The sequence below is a fragment of the Mercenaria mercenaria genome, chromosome 2 (genome assembly GCF_021730395.1).
Source record: "Mercenaria mercenaria strain notata chromosome 2, MADL_Memer_1, whole genome shotgun sequence".
Classification (NCBI taxonomy): Eukaryota; Metazoa; Mollusca; class Bivalvia; order Venerida; family Veneridae; genus Mercenaria; species Mercenaria mercenaria.
In genome coordinates, this window is record NC_069362.1 from 118,108,860 (window position 1) to 118,124,199 (window position 15,340).

General features: G+C 37.6%; 1 protein-coding gene across 1 annotated transcript in view; it reads left to right on the top strand.

Moving 5' to 3' along the window:
- LOC123563011 (glutaminase kidney isoform, mitochondrial-like) overlaps positions 1 to 15,340 on the top strand; it is a 38,807-nt gene that overhangs the window by 20,799 nt on the left and 2,668 nt on the right. Inside the window, exons 7-14 of the mRNA XM_053537647.1 lie at positions 4,223 to 4,314; positions 6,646 to 6,704; positions 8,267 to 8,333; positions 9,676 to 9,726; positions 10,655 to 10,831; positions 11,312 to 11,443; positions 11,683 to 11,837; positions 15,067 to 15,207. Of these exons, the coding sequence (XP_053393622.1) occupies positions 4,223 to 4,314; positions 6,646 to 6,704; positions 8,267 to 8,333; positions 9,676 to 9,726; positions 10,655 to 10,831; positions 11,312 to 11,443; positions 11,683 to 11,837; positions 15,067 to 15,207 (874 nt within the window). The remainder of the gene's footprint in view (positions 1 to 4,222; positions 4,315 to 6,645; positions 6,705 to 8,266; positions 8,334 to 9,675; positions 9,727 to 10,654; positions 10,832 to 11,311; positions 11,444 to 11,682; positions 11,838 to 15,066; positions 15,208 to 15,340) is intronic.

A 15,340-nucleotide genomic window follows, 5' to 3' on the forward strand; every position in this document is an offset into this window, starting at 1 on the left:
AACACGGAGTACAATGCAACAGACTTATTCTAGAAACCCCCAAGATCGCCAACAGAGACCATTTCAAGGGAAACAACAAGGTGGACAATATGATACACATAGGACTAGCAATTTCTGTGATAATTGTGGGAATTCAAAGCATGGATATAATGACATGTGTCCCGCTAAAGGGAAATTTTGTGATTATTGTACAAAACCCAATCATTTTGCCAAAGTATGCAGAAGGAGAAAGCTTAACAACAAAATCAATGAGGTAACACATTTTGATACTACATCTGATCTTGAATATTCCTCCCTTGACACCCCTTCCCATGATGATGAATTCTATGTCAATACAGTTGAGCATGATCATATCACAAATCAAGCATTTGCCACAATCACAATTGGTTCAACACCAATTTCCATGAAAATTGATAGCGGTGCACAGGTAAACTGCCTTCCAAGGTCTGTTTATGTATCTCTTAAGATTGCAGGCCCACTAACGCCTAATCAGAAGCGTTTAACAGGCTATGACGGAAAGCCGTTAAAGGTAGATGGTATCATCAAATTGCCATTAAAATACAATGGGCAAACATTTTATGAGGAGTTCTATATAGTAGATACAAGGTCACAACCCATAATAGGTTTACAAACATGTTTGAAACTTAATGTCATGAAGTTGGTCCTAGCTGCGGGCTCAGACTCACATCCAACAAAAGAGTCAGTACTAGGTCAGTACCCTGATATATTTCAAGGTATAGGGCAACTACCTGGTGAATGTCAAATACATTTACGCGAGGATGCAACTCCAGTTATACATCCTCCACGAAAAGTGCCCATAGCAATTAAGGACAAGCTCAAGGCAGAGCTCGACCATATGGAATCCCAGGACATAATCGCTAAGGTCACAGAGCCAACTGAATGGGTCAACAGTCTAGTCACTGTTGAAAAATCTAATGGATCTCTAAGAAACTGCTTAGACCCGAAAGACCTGAACAATGCCATTAAGAGACCACACTACCCAAACAAGACTCTTGATGACATACTTCCTGAGTTGTCACATGCTACAGTGTTCTCTAAATTTGACGCTCGTAGTGGTTACTGGTCCATAAAACTTACAGAGGAGTCTTCATACCTTACATGCTTTAACACGCCATTTCAAAGATATCGTTTTCTACGGTTACCCTTTGGAGTTTCATGTGCAAATGATTTGTTTCAATCAAAAATGGATCAGTGCCTTGAAAATCTGCCAGGTGTAACGACAATTGTTGATGATATTGTGGTTTATGGTAAAGACCACACTGAACACAACACAAATCTCCACATGTTCATGCAAAGATGTCGAGAAATGGGCATCAAACTAAACCCAGATAAGACAGAGATAGGGAAAAGTGAAATACCCTTTTTCGGTCACCTTCTCACATCTAAAGGTTTAAAAATGGACCCATCCAAAGTTAAAGCTATTGAACAGATGCCTTCACCCACAACAAATTCAGAACTTCAAACAGTACTTGGGATGGTAACATATCTGCAAAGATTTGCACCTAACCTATCAGAAATAACTACCCCTTTAAGACAACTTTTGTCTAAAGATGTTGAATTCAGATGGGATACACCCCATGAAGATGCATTTCAAAAGGTCAAACAGCTCATTACGCAAAGCCCAGGTCCTATCCTCGCATACTTTGACCCAAAACAAAAGGTTACCCTGCAAGTCGACGCTTCCAAATATGGCCTTGCTGCAGTTCTCATGCAAAATGACAAACCAATTTCATTTGCATCAAAAGCATTAACACCCACAGAGGTCAATTATGCGCAGATCACAAAAGAGCTATATGCTATACTATTTGGCTGCAAGCGCTTTCACCAATATACATACGGTAGACGTATCACATGCCAAACAGACCACAAGCCACTCCTTGCTATCTGGAAGAAAGACTTGCACTCTGCGCCTCCTCGCCTACAGCGCATGCTGTTACAGCTGCAGCAATATGATATAGATCTGGTATTCGTGCCGGGAAAAAACATCCCCCTGGCAGATACTTTATCTCGCAAATTTTTACCTGATAAATATCCAGAAATTGCAGATGACTTAGAGTATCATGTACACACAGTCATGTCCAACTTACCTGTGAGTGACAGTAAAATGCAATTAATCAGGTCAGCAACTCAATCAGATTCACAAATGCAACATCTGTCCAAGGTCATTTTAGATGGTTGGCCAAATGACAGAGCCAATTGCCCCAGTCAAGTATTAGAGTTTTGGAATTATAGAGACGAACTATCTGTGATTGATGGCATCATCTTGAAAAGATCAAAAATGTTGATTCCAAAACAATTAAGGCCAATGATACTTGAAAAAATGCATGACTCACACTTAGGTGTAGACAAATGTACACAGCGTGCCAAAGAAATACTTTTCTGGCCTAGTATGTACAAAGACATAACAGCAAAAGTACTAAGCTGCCCAATATGTATACAACACAGGTGTTCAAACACTAAAGAACCTCTGCAACCCACAGAAATTCCCGACAGGCCATGGCAAGTTTGCTCTACAGATTTATTTTACTGGAACAACAACGATTACATACTGCTAGTCGATGCATACAGTAGGTATTTCGAGGTCAGTCAGCTTTCTAGTACAAGGTCAAAATCTGTGATTGATAAACTCAAAAGTTATTTTAGCCGCCATGGTATTCCGGAAGTGTTATACTCAGTTAATGGGCCTTGTTACGATAGTTCAGAGTTCAAAGAGTTTTCACACGCATACGATTTTTCTCATGTCACTTCCTCCCCAGGTCACCAGTCAGGAAATGGATTAGCAGAAATCACTGTGAAAACAATCAAGGCACTCTTTACAAAAGCAAAACAAGCTGGAAAGGACCCATATCTTTCACTTTTAGAGTACCGCAATTCCCCACTGGCATGTGGTAAATCGCCAGCTCAGTTATTAATGAGCAGACAGCTCAGGTCAACACTTCCTGTAATTTCTGAGAAACTAAATCCCAATGTGCCTGACCAACAAATGATCAAAGGCAACCTACAGAGATCAAAACAAATCTCAAAGGGTTACTATGATATGTCCACAAACAAGCTCAAACCATTAGAAATTGGAGAAGGTGTAAGGCTCCGACAGGGAAAACAATGGCTACCTGCCATAGTTGAGAAAAAAGTACATGATAGGTCATATATTGTCACAACTGAAAATGGTGGCAGCTATAGAAGAAATAGGCAGCATCTTCTGAAGTCAAACGAACAGCCATTCACAGATCATGAACAATGCACAGCACCTTTCCCTTTACAAACAACACACAACACAAATAATTCTACAGAGAGTTCCAAACAAATTGAGTCTAACATGCCTCAAGCTCAATATTCTACCCCACCCTCGCTGGAACAACCTACACAGCAATCTCCGCAAAAAACACAATCCCCACAAACAACAGTAACTGATCCGCCCCAGGCCAGTCCAGCCACTTATAGAACAAGATCAGGTCGTAGTATTAAACCACCTCAAAGGTTGTCTTTTTGATCAATATGATAATTAATATTTACTGTTATAAAGTGATGAAATAGTTCATAATGTGTGTGTGTGTATATTATATATATTTTGGTGATATAATGAATGATGCTCAAGATAAGTAAATGAAATATAGTTGATTACTTAGAGCTATATTATTAGAGTGATGATCTTACAGCTTTGAAACAGACAGAGATCTTTGATTGTAAATGAGCCGTGAAGTGATAAACATTCGAATGGAACAGAACTGTAACTTGATAGTCTACCTGGAATACATTAATCAATCTCTAGCAGAAGGCTGAGCTTTCATGAGACTTTTATTGCTTTGAACTGACAGTTGCTGGAGCTAATTAACTGTTTGATGTGTTTCATTTTTTTATGAAGAAGGGAGATGTTACATTATAGGCTAGTCCACTGGCGAATCACAGCTATCAGGTCTACTGATAAGCACCGCCCACTGACCACTCTCTTACTTGTATGTTTGTTGTACATAGAATATTCATTCCTATAGATTAAAGCTTAGAAAACAGTTGTGTCTCCTTTATATCCACCAACATTATTACAGAAGAGTTATTCCGCGCAGTCAAACTATTGTCCCTCGGTAACGATATTACATTTGGAACAGTTGCCCTCGGACTATCGGTTTGTAAGTCTTCCCTGCTACCTCGTTTTGACAGTTCTCCAAATACCCATGAAATAAGTGTATACTTATACCGTTCACAGACAAACCTCACAACCCTATGATAAATGCCGGTGCAATCGTGACATCTTCACTGCTGAAGAAAGGTTTGGTCATCGCTGACAGATTCGATTATGTAAGTTCTTTTATCCATTTTCACAATATCTCTAGCAGGCTTGTGAAGGAAATTCTTCGCTTACATAAGCTTTTTATCTTATTTTCATATGTGTATGTGTGCGCATTTTCATAATATCTCTAACTGGCTTGTAAATGAAATGCTCTGATTAAATAAGTTTAAGCATTTAACTACTAGTAATTCAGAAAAGTATGTGTGTGCATTTTCATAATATCTCTAGCTGGCTTGTAAATGAAATGCTTCGATTATGTATTTTTTCTATTTAATTTTTCTATGTGTATGTGTGCGCATTTTCACAATATCTCTAGCTGGCTTGTAAATGAAATGCTTTGATTAAGTAAGTTTAAGCATTTAACTAATTCAGAAAATTAATTTTGTGGATTTGTTGTGGAACATGCATGCTAAACTATTTGATGTTACTGTAGAACAGTGTACTGAATTGGTGATTTGTTCGTATAAACTCTCTCGTTCTCTCTCTCCTTCTCCCTAATGTATAGTGACTTTACAATGTCATACCAACCACACACGAAGCTTTCTTGAAGTGAAATTGAGAGACACATATTTTGATAAATGTTTTCTATCTAGAAGTAAAGCTGCTTGTTTATGCTTATTTATGCATCATTGATCTTTTCCTTGATGCTTCATCTACGACGGTATGTTTATCCACAAGCTTTGTTATTGTTCCCGCATTTCTTTATGTAAAGCTTATAATAATATTGTTTTATTTATTCATATTGGACATAATTCACAAATACTAAATATGCTGAAAATACGGGTTTTGTTAAACATTTAAACAAAATAGAATGAAATTTACCTAAATAACGATTTAATCTCCAGGCACAATTCAATTGTGTTTTTGTCGTACAAATACCGATATGTACTAGTATATGCAGATTTGATACTTTATGTGACATATTCCGACATAACCGACTGACCGCTGCTGATTTAATTTACAATAACAAGAACGTTTGGTCCCTGCCTTTGGACCCTCAGCTGTCATATAGAGAATAGGTAACACTTTTCTTTGTAGACTCCGAAAAATGACGAACCTGATTTGAGGTATTTGAACGGGGTATGACAGTTTTCTGGAGATATGTAACATAGTTAAATGGGAAAAACCAAATATCATAAATCGAAACACATCTGTCATAGTGGTTTATTTCTGCCATCTCGTCCGGGCTTGTCGGCGGGTATCAGGAACGCCAACGCGTTAGAACGACAAATTAGTGCGCCGATACGACGAATGAGATACGGAGACGTCAAGACGTAAAGTCAAGAAAGCGCGTCGATATACGACAAATAAGGTATTTTTTCTGGCTTGGGCGGCAAAACGACAGCTGTGAATTTCAGCCTCGTAACCACCGAAAAAAATAACCCTCGAACCGGATATTCTCATGTGCATGTATAACCAAAGACAAATTATTATATTGTCGCATTGGCGCGATATTTCTATTCGTTCTGGCGTGTTTATGCTCTTCAAACGGGCTAACAGGCCAGAACGAGATGGTGGCAAAAAATCAGCTACCATACATTATTCGGTATCCGATTGCTCATATCTACTTCTGTTTTATTATACATATTCGTTTTCAACATTTTAACTGGTAGTTTGCAATGGATTAGAGCTTTGATATTTCAGTTATTCCTAGAAATTGATTTTCTTTAGATGTTTTAGCAGAGTTAATATTTGGCGTGATAACTTAGTTTTAAACGCATTGGTTGTCAGACATATCAAAGACTGTACATATAAATCACTATCAATCAAGATAGAATGTACAGGTGATGAAAATGAACTGAATATGAATAACGTGACAATTGCATACATTTTGGCTAGACCATTTGAACTTCTCTTTTTACATTAGGACATGTAGGACCGTAAAACGTTTGCAGATAACAGGCACTTTGGAAGACTTACAAGTAAACTATTATAAGTGCGAATTTTGCTAAGTACTGATTTAAATACAACAACAACAACAACAACAACAAAACAATTAAGCTTTGTTTAACATTTTCTGTCAACGATAAAAAAAATTATAAAAAAGACCTAAGATATAATTATTCTTTACAAGAACACAAAAATACTGATCTACGTCTCAACGTAATCGTACCTATAAGTTCATAGAATATTATTTTACACTTCATACCTCGCGGTTGAAATTTGATAGAATCTACTGAAAAAAAATACATGAACTGAAAATTATTATGTGTTATATGTAAGATCAAATTATCTTTCAACAGACCTAGCTATTATGCCACAGATGAGAGTTATAATTGCATCGTATGTTCTTACACTGAAATCTGTAAAACTTACATAGTTAAGGTGCTGTTTTGCAGGCGATGGACGAGCTGAAGAGATTGTCAGGTCAAGAACACGTCACATTCAACAACTCAGTGTAAGTTTATAAGAGGAAGAATTCCTAATAAATTATTAATTTTAAAAGAAGCTCATCTACAATTCTTTCAAAGAACTGACATAATATTCAAAATCGGACCCCTAGTTTACAGACCACCAATTGTTTTCCCCAAGAGTTCAATTATAACGTTATGGTGTGTTGGGCCTTCCATAAATTGAAACTTATCACATTTTAAAAAGGACTAAAGAACTTTCTTAATTCATCAAATAACGGACGAAAAACATATGAATAAACATGCATTATCTGAGTGTTTTTCGCGTAAATGATATGCGCCCCCCACCACCCTATTTACATAGTTGGTATGGCAGTAGAGACCCGTTTTATGAAACATTTTTTCATACACGTCAAATGTAGCAAATACTGTCAAACTTCACTGTGTAATAAAGATAAAAGCTGTAAAATGCTTCAATTAAAAATGACTTCTATGATATGTTACATTACTGACCAGTCGGAACGGACTAAACAGTACCTTATTCCCTGGTTCACGATTTACCCTTTTTGAATTCGGGTCTTTGACCAACACTGAAAAAGATATTGCAGTTTGAAAGTTAGACTGGCTAACTATGGTAACCATTTTAATGTATTTATGACATCATCCTATTAATAAATAGATAGAAGTTTGAATTGTCTTGAGTTTAAGATGGAAGGCAATTAATTCCTTCTAGTTAGATAAAGTGGACATTTCATTTTACAGAATAAAGAAAATACAGTTGAAATAAATATTTAAAAAAGTAAAGATAAATTAAAACCACCATTTTGCCAGTGAAACAAAATGGCCTCCATATTATTAATACTTGAATATATTGAAATTACTCGTTACTTTCTCATTTTCTACACCGATTTTGAAAATTCTTTGATAAAAGAAGATATAACAAACAAGAGGTTTTTTTTGTGTTTCTGTCGGGTTAAACGTCGCACCGGCACAATGATAGGTCATATGGTGACTTTCCAGCTTTTGGTGGTGGATAAAGACTCCAGTTATCCCTCCGTGTATTATTTCATCACGGGCGGGCACCGACCTTCCGTAAGTTAGCTTGATGGCTTCCTCACGCCTAAAGTGAGGAAAGAGGTGCACGTGATTCGAGGTCAGCGACTTTATCCACTCGGCCGGCCACGGAGGCCCCTAAAAGACAGAGTTAACGTTAGAACAACGTTGCCTTTCCCTTTAACTCGGGTGCTTGTGTATATGAGGTGACGGACTGAACAGTATGTTTTCTTATCTATTTATTTCCTAATTCGACATTCATACAAACAACGGACACATAATTGGAAAGGAACTTTTCAGGAATCGTGTCTTATTACAAATGACATTCACGCTTAAAGATTAGGATCTGTGCTGGCAGTTTGTATAGGCTTCAGTAAAGCTACATGCCGGAATTATGAAAAGCACGACTGAAAATACAAAGATTAAAACTAGGCGATTACAATTCCAGCCTTATATAGAATGTTTCAGCACGCTTCTATTTGAAAGTATACTAACCCTGACGGCTGTTCACAGTTTTTAGCATGTAAATTGTAATCCATGTTTTGTTATGTTTAAGGTATTTGTCAGAAAGAGCTACCGCAGACAGAAACTTTGCCTTGGGTTATTACATGAGGGAAAACAAAGTAAGGTTTGATTTCTAAATAATAGTAAAACTCAGCGCCGTAGCCACACTGAGGCAAACCGAGGCAGTTGCCTCGGTTAGAATTTGAGGAGCAAAAAAGAAAGAAGAAGAAAAAGTAGGCCTTTCACACTGATGAAAATTTCAGTTATAAAAGTTCAAAAAAGGTATATTAATATCATGAGAATATAACATAATATAATCTGCCTCATGTCATCATTGAGGCAATGTGAGGCAGAAATCCTAACAGCCATATTGATAGCCGTGTCCATGCCCATCTCCCTTTTGGTGAGAAGTGAGCTACTCATCAAAGTCGAACCCAATAATTATTATTTATTAAATTTAGACCAAAAACGCACCAGAGGCCACTATTTCATACCGAATTTCCAAAATGTTTCAGGGGAAAATCCCCCTGAAAATGAGGGTGAACCCCCTCACATACCTTAAAAGTGAGACCAAAAAAAGGACCAGAGGCCACCAGTTTATACCTGTATTTCAATTTTTTCTAGGGGGAGGGCCCTCCTAACTTGAGAGGATCACCATACAGTAACTCAACTTTTCGACCAAACAATGCACCATATGCCACAATTTCGTATCTGTATTTCAAAATTTTCCAGGAAGAGAACCCACTGACCCACCATTAAAATGAAAGGGAACCCCCTCCCATACCTTAAAATTCAGACCAAAAAATGCACCAGAGGTCACCATTTAATTTTCATCCTTTATTTTAAAATTTTCTAGTGGGAAACCACTTGACCCCCACCCAAACACGGACACAGTCCCCACTCCCTGATTATAAACTAATAAACTACTAGTATACTGAAAAATAGCAGGTTGTATGTCTTTACTGGTGGTTTTCTAATTTTATTGCCTTTCAATTACAAAAATGATTATATCCGAGACCATATTAGAATAGGATAAATCCCCAATTATCCTTGTTATGAATATTTTGTCTTAAAATATGAACGTAGCTGTGAAATATAGGACTTGAGAGTGCTTAAGAACGCACCAGAGACGTCCTGGGGAAACAATCCGGGGGGCATGCCCCCGGATCCCGCTAGATTGCCTCAGTTAAAATTTGTGTCTGGCTACGGCACTGAAACTTGTACAAAATATGAACATTCATAATTCATCAATGTTGCATTCCCTCATAATTAAAAAGTAGACAGTATTGAATTAAGTCAATATTTGGCGTCATCAGCAATTGTTTTGCACATGGTTTTTCTAAAGATTCTCTTTACATTAGATTGGTACGTATAAAACAGATATGGACACGGTGTCTAATTTGAATTTCTAACTTTTTTATGAAATAGTCTGCCATGCTTTTCAATGGTTTGTTATTTCAGTGTTTTCCATCTGAAGCTGATCTGGTAGAAACTTTAGAGTTTTATTTCCAAGTAAGTATCACCTTGCCAGCAGCCATTTGTAAGTACATATATATAGAGAGGTTTTTGCTTAAGAGAGGGCCGCTCTGGAGAGGTTGTACTGTACATGTTTGTGTTTGATTCTTTGTTGAATTTCTCCTGCTCGTTGGCCTTACTGCAGTGTAGTACTTATGATGGCTGATTTCTGCCATTTCGTTCTAGCGTGTCGGCGTGTTTAAAGACCGCCAGCACGCAAGCACGACAAACTAGTGTGCCGATACGACAAAAGCCATATTTGCCGTGTTGGCATGTTGGTGCGGGTAAAGGGCGCTAACACGCCAGAACGACAAACAACGAATGCCAACGAAGTTTTTGACCTCTTTTGTAGGATCCGTTACTTGTACATGACTATTGATTGTGCTTACTATATAGGGTTGTCTCCTTTTATACCTTTTTTCAATGGATATAAATTTTCAGTTAATTCGGTTTACAAGAGCGTGTTCTTTTATGTTGAAGACTTCGATGAACGTAACCTACTTACATAATGTATTGCCAATTATCATCTTAATAATTAGAAATTGCGTAAATTTGCAGCCTTTATTGGAGCTTGGTCTTAAAATCTAATTATTAACGAAACCTGATTTTTATGGGGATTCTGTATACCAAAATTCGTTGGATTTTAGTCGTTACAATTTTCTGTGTATTTGGTAAAGCCAATGACCGTGCCGAGGCGGTGTCCAACAATGCTATTTTGTTTGGTGTGCATATTTTACTTTGTCTATGTATTTCTTATGTATATTTCATGATGTACATATCCAAAAATGTAATGCTATAGGGCCTAGGGGCTGCATTTTTGAACGCTGTTATTTTTAGTGTTTTTTTTTTTATCTTGCTTTTTCATGTCTTCCCTTTTTTACATTATATAATAATCATGTATATAATGACGCCGATTTATTTGCAGCTGTGCTCAATCGAGGTAACTGCACAATCCGGGGCTGTTATAGCGGCTACATTAGCCAATGGCGGGATATGCCCTACAACGGGAGATAAGGTGCTTAACTCAGAGGCTGTACGAAATACTCTTTCACTGATGCACTCATGCGGCATGTACGATTATTCCGGGCAGTTTGCTTTTAAGGTATGTTACTGAAATGAGAAACGTTTCTCAGCATACATATGTTCCTAAAGACACGTCTGTAAGAAATAGCGTTTACTTTTTGTCTCAGATAAGCTCATAATTCTGACAAGCCTTTAAAAACAAAATGTGGCCCCATACTTGGATTTTATTATTATTTCTGGTCATTTGGTGATCATGGAGTTTATACAATATACTGAAATAATAAAGTTCATCTTACGCCGGTGCTAGGGGCATAAGGGATGGTACACTTTCATTACGGATAGACTCAAGCAGACGATGTTTGCAATCATTTTGCTTTATGGCGTTGTATGCTTCCAAAATAATTTTGTATATTTTGATAGAAACTGTTTAAGACTAAATTATGACCGGATGTAAAATGTACACAAAGAAAACTACTTTTTATTGTTATTTACTTGACGTTTCTTTTGAACATAAAAATTAAACTACATTGTAAAAACACAATTTGATTTTTATGTACAGGTAGGACTGCCTGCAAAGTCAGGCGTGGCTGGAGGAGTTTTACTTGTAATTCCAAATTTGATGGGAATTTTTACCTGGTCCCCTCCACTGGACCAGTGGGGTAACAGCAGCAGAGGGGTACAATTCTGTGAGGTATGGATATTAGAATTCTGTTGTTGGAGAAGAATATCATTTAGTACTAAGGTACCACTTTTCATGAGATATTTTATCAGTGTACCAAGTTTGAATGGTAATACGTCAAAAACATTTTCGTCTTGGTATAAAACGCGATACAGAAACATTACTGAATTTTCAACAACTATTAGTCAAACATTTACAGCAAAGAAGAGTTAGATTCGCCTATTTTCATTTCATTTTTTTTTGCTCTTTAGGAACTGGTGGCTAACTTTAATTTCCACAACTACGACAATCTCAAACATACCAGCAAGAAGTACGATCCTCGAGGTCGTGCCGTGGAGTCCAAGGCCCAAGATGTTGTCAACGTACTCTTCAGTGCTTTCAATGGTGACGTCACTGCTATGAGAAGGTAGCTAACCGGTACTGCTATATCGATATGCAGTATTGTCAACAGAATCGATCACAGACACTTGAAGGCCAAGCCCCCACCCCCTCCCCAAAAGTAAAACAAAAAATATTCAGTGTTTGAGACATATGTCCTGTGTGTTTTAAAAGACTAAAATCATTGGCTGATATTTGGCAGAGGCGGAAAGGGTTTGACCTCCAAGTGTCTGTGGTATCGATCATGCTAGAACTAGGAAATTTCCAGTTGATTTTAGTTCACCTGTCACTACGAGACAGGGCGAGCTTTTGTGATCGCATTTTGTCCGTCGTCCGTTCATAATTTCTTGTGAACACGATAGAGACCACATTTTGTAATCAATTTTTTTAAACTTACACACAGCTTGTATTAGCATAATGTCTCGGTTCCTTTCGAAAACTGGGCAGATCCCATCATTAGTTCCAGAGTTATGGCCCTTTAAAGGGCCAAAAATCTCTGTTTTTGGCTTGTGAACACGATAGAGATCACATTTTGCAATCAATTTTAATCATACTTGCACACAACTTGTACTGGCATAATATATCGGTTCCTTTCCAAAACTGGCCAGATCCCATCATGGGTTGCAGAGTTAGGGCCCCTTAATGGGCCAAACTTTGCTATTTTGTCTTTTGCAGCAATAATTATAGAGACTTCAATTATGGTTTGATTTGATACAAAATATCTTTAACAACAATAACTCTTGGATTCCATGATGGATCTGTCAGATCCATTCATAGGTTCTGGAGTTACGACCCCTGATTGATCCCTGAAAGAGCCAAACTTTCTTGATTTTTACCTTGTGAACAGGATAGAAGTGACATTTTATAGTTCATTTTAACCACACTTACACACAACTTAAGTCACAATAAGATCTCTGTTCCTTTCGAAAACCGGCTAGATTCCATCATGAGTTCTAGTGTTACTACCCCTGAAAGGGGCAAAATTTTCTATTTTGACCCTTTTAGCCATATAGAGGTTTCATTTATGCTTTGATTTGATACAAACTTGCACAGAATGATTTTCTTGATGATCTCTAGGCGTGGGTCGAAACTGGGTCATGTCGGGTCAAAAACTAGGTCATTTGGTCAAATCAAAGGGAAAACTTGTAAACAACATAGAGGCCACACTTATGACCCTATCTTCATGAAACCTGGTCAAAATGTTTGTCTTGATGATTTCTAGGCCAGTTTCTAAACTGGGTCATATGCGGTCAAAGACTAGGTCACCCGGTCAAATCAAAGGGAAAGCTTGTTAACACTCTCGAGGCCACATTTATGAACATATCTTCATGAAACTTGGTCAGAATGTTTATCTTGAGTTCGAAACTGGATTATATGGGGTCAAAAACTAGGTCACCAAGTCAAAACAAATGAAAAGCTTGTTAACACTCTTGTTCATTTGATGTGCATGAAACTTGGTCAGAATGTTTGTCTGCATGAAATATCGGATGAATTTTTCTCTGGGTCATGTTCGGTCAAAAACTCGGTCATCAGGTCAAATCAAAGAATAAGCTTGTTTACACCCTAGGGGCACATTTTTGATTCTATCATCATTAAACTTTATATAATAATAACAGAATATTTGTTATTATGAAGATATCAAATCTGGGTCAGGTGGGGTCAAAAACTAGGTCACTATGTCATATCAAAGGAAAAGCTTGTATACACTCTAAGGGCCACTTTTTTGCTCCAATCCTCCCGAACCTTTGTTAGAATGGTTGTTTTCGTGAAATTTTGGTTCGAATCTGGGTCATGTGGTATAAAAAACTAGGTCACTAGGTCAAATCAAAGAAAATGCTTGTATACACTCAAGAGGCCAAGTTTTTTTGTCCAATCTTAATGAAAATAGGTCAGAATATTTGTATCCATGAAATCAGTAGGTCAAACATGTTTACAATGTTATGGTGTCTTACTCAGATGAGCAACCTAGGGCCATCTTGGCCCTCTTGTTTTTTAGTTAGCGCGGTATTTTCTATCTATACTTTTAGGTCAGTTCTTGATATTGACCTTAAAAATAAAGGCCACGAAATATCATATTAAGAACGGATTTGAATTTTAAGTTATATGTAGCGACCGTATATCATCTAGCTTACAACCTGAAACTAACCTATTGCCGACAACGGTGACATGTACACTTAACTGAGGTTTACCAATTTACAAAGCTCCTTACCACCTTGATAAATAATGTAATACACGTGATAGGAACACCAGTATGTATTTTGGCCAAACTTGGCATGTTGAACACGATTGATTCTGCCTTTGCGACCAGTGTATATCATTGTAACGTTTCAGTGCCACACAAATCCCACCGCTGCCACCATTTGTAACGTTTCAGTGCCACACAAATCCCGTCAGTGAAAAGCTAGCTCATCACCAAAGGTGATTTATCGCTCTTATATACTGTCATCTTACTCCAATGACAATTGACAGGTTTACAAATTTGCATATTAATGGAATTACTTCCCTTTATGCATTCAGTAATCGTTACATTACTTTCCCCTCCGAGAAATCTCGACCCGAGATTTGGCCTAGGAAATACATGGGTAAGGCAACTCCAGTCCGGCAGTTGACTTCATCCCACCGCTGCCACCATTTGTAACGTTTTAGTGCAACACAAATCCCGTCAGTGAAAAGCTAGCTCATCACCAAAGGTGATTTAATGTGCATATATACTGTCATTTCACTCCAGTGACAATTGACAGGTTTACAAATTTGCATATTAATGCAATTACTTCCCTTTATGCATTCAGTAATCGTTACACTACTTTCCCCTCCGAGAAATCTCGTCCCGAGATTTGGCCTAGGAATTACATGGGTAAGGCAACTCCAGTCTGGCAGTTGACTTCATCCCACAGCTGCCACCATTTGTAACGTTTCAGTGCCACACAAATCCCGTCAGTGAAAAGCTAGCTCATCACCAAAGGTGATTTATCGCTCTTATATACTGTCATCTTACTCCAATGACAATTGACAGGTTTACAAATTTGCATATTAATGGAATTACTTCCCTTTATGCATTCAGTAATCGTTACATCATGATCAGCCTGTACATCCGTGCAGTCTGATCAAGATCTGCACTGTTCGCTATTCAGTCAGTATCGTTTTGGTAAGCGCCCCTTTTAACAGTTAATGGTTCTGTCCAAATTGAAAACGGATGGACATGTCAAGTTCATTATAGAAATTAAACAGGGTAAGGACTAATACTTTATCCATTGTAGGTACGCCTTACTGGGTATGGACATGTCGCTTGCCGACTATGATGGAAGAACAGCTTTGCATCTTGCCGCTGCCGAAGGACACGAGTCAATCGTTCGATTTCTGCTCGAGAAATGTAATGTTAATCCTCATCAAAAAGACAGGTACTATGCCACTTACAAAATCTTGTTTACTTTTCATTTTCACAGCACAGCATACGTGTAAATAAATGCAAAGTCTTACCCTTTGAGAACAACATCAACTCATAGAAAGAAAGGGTTGTTTTACATGAAAATG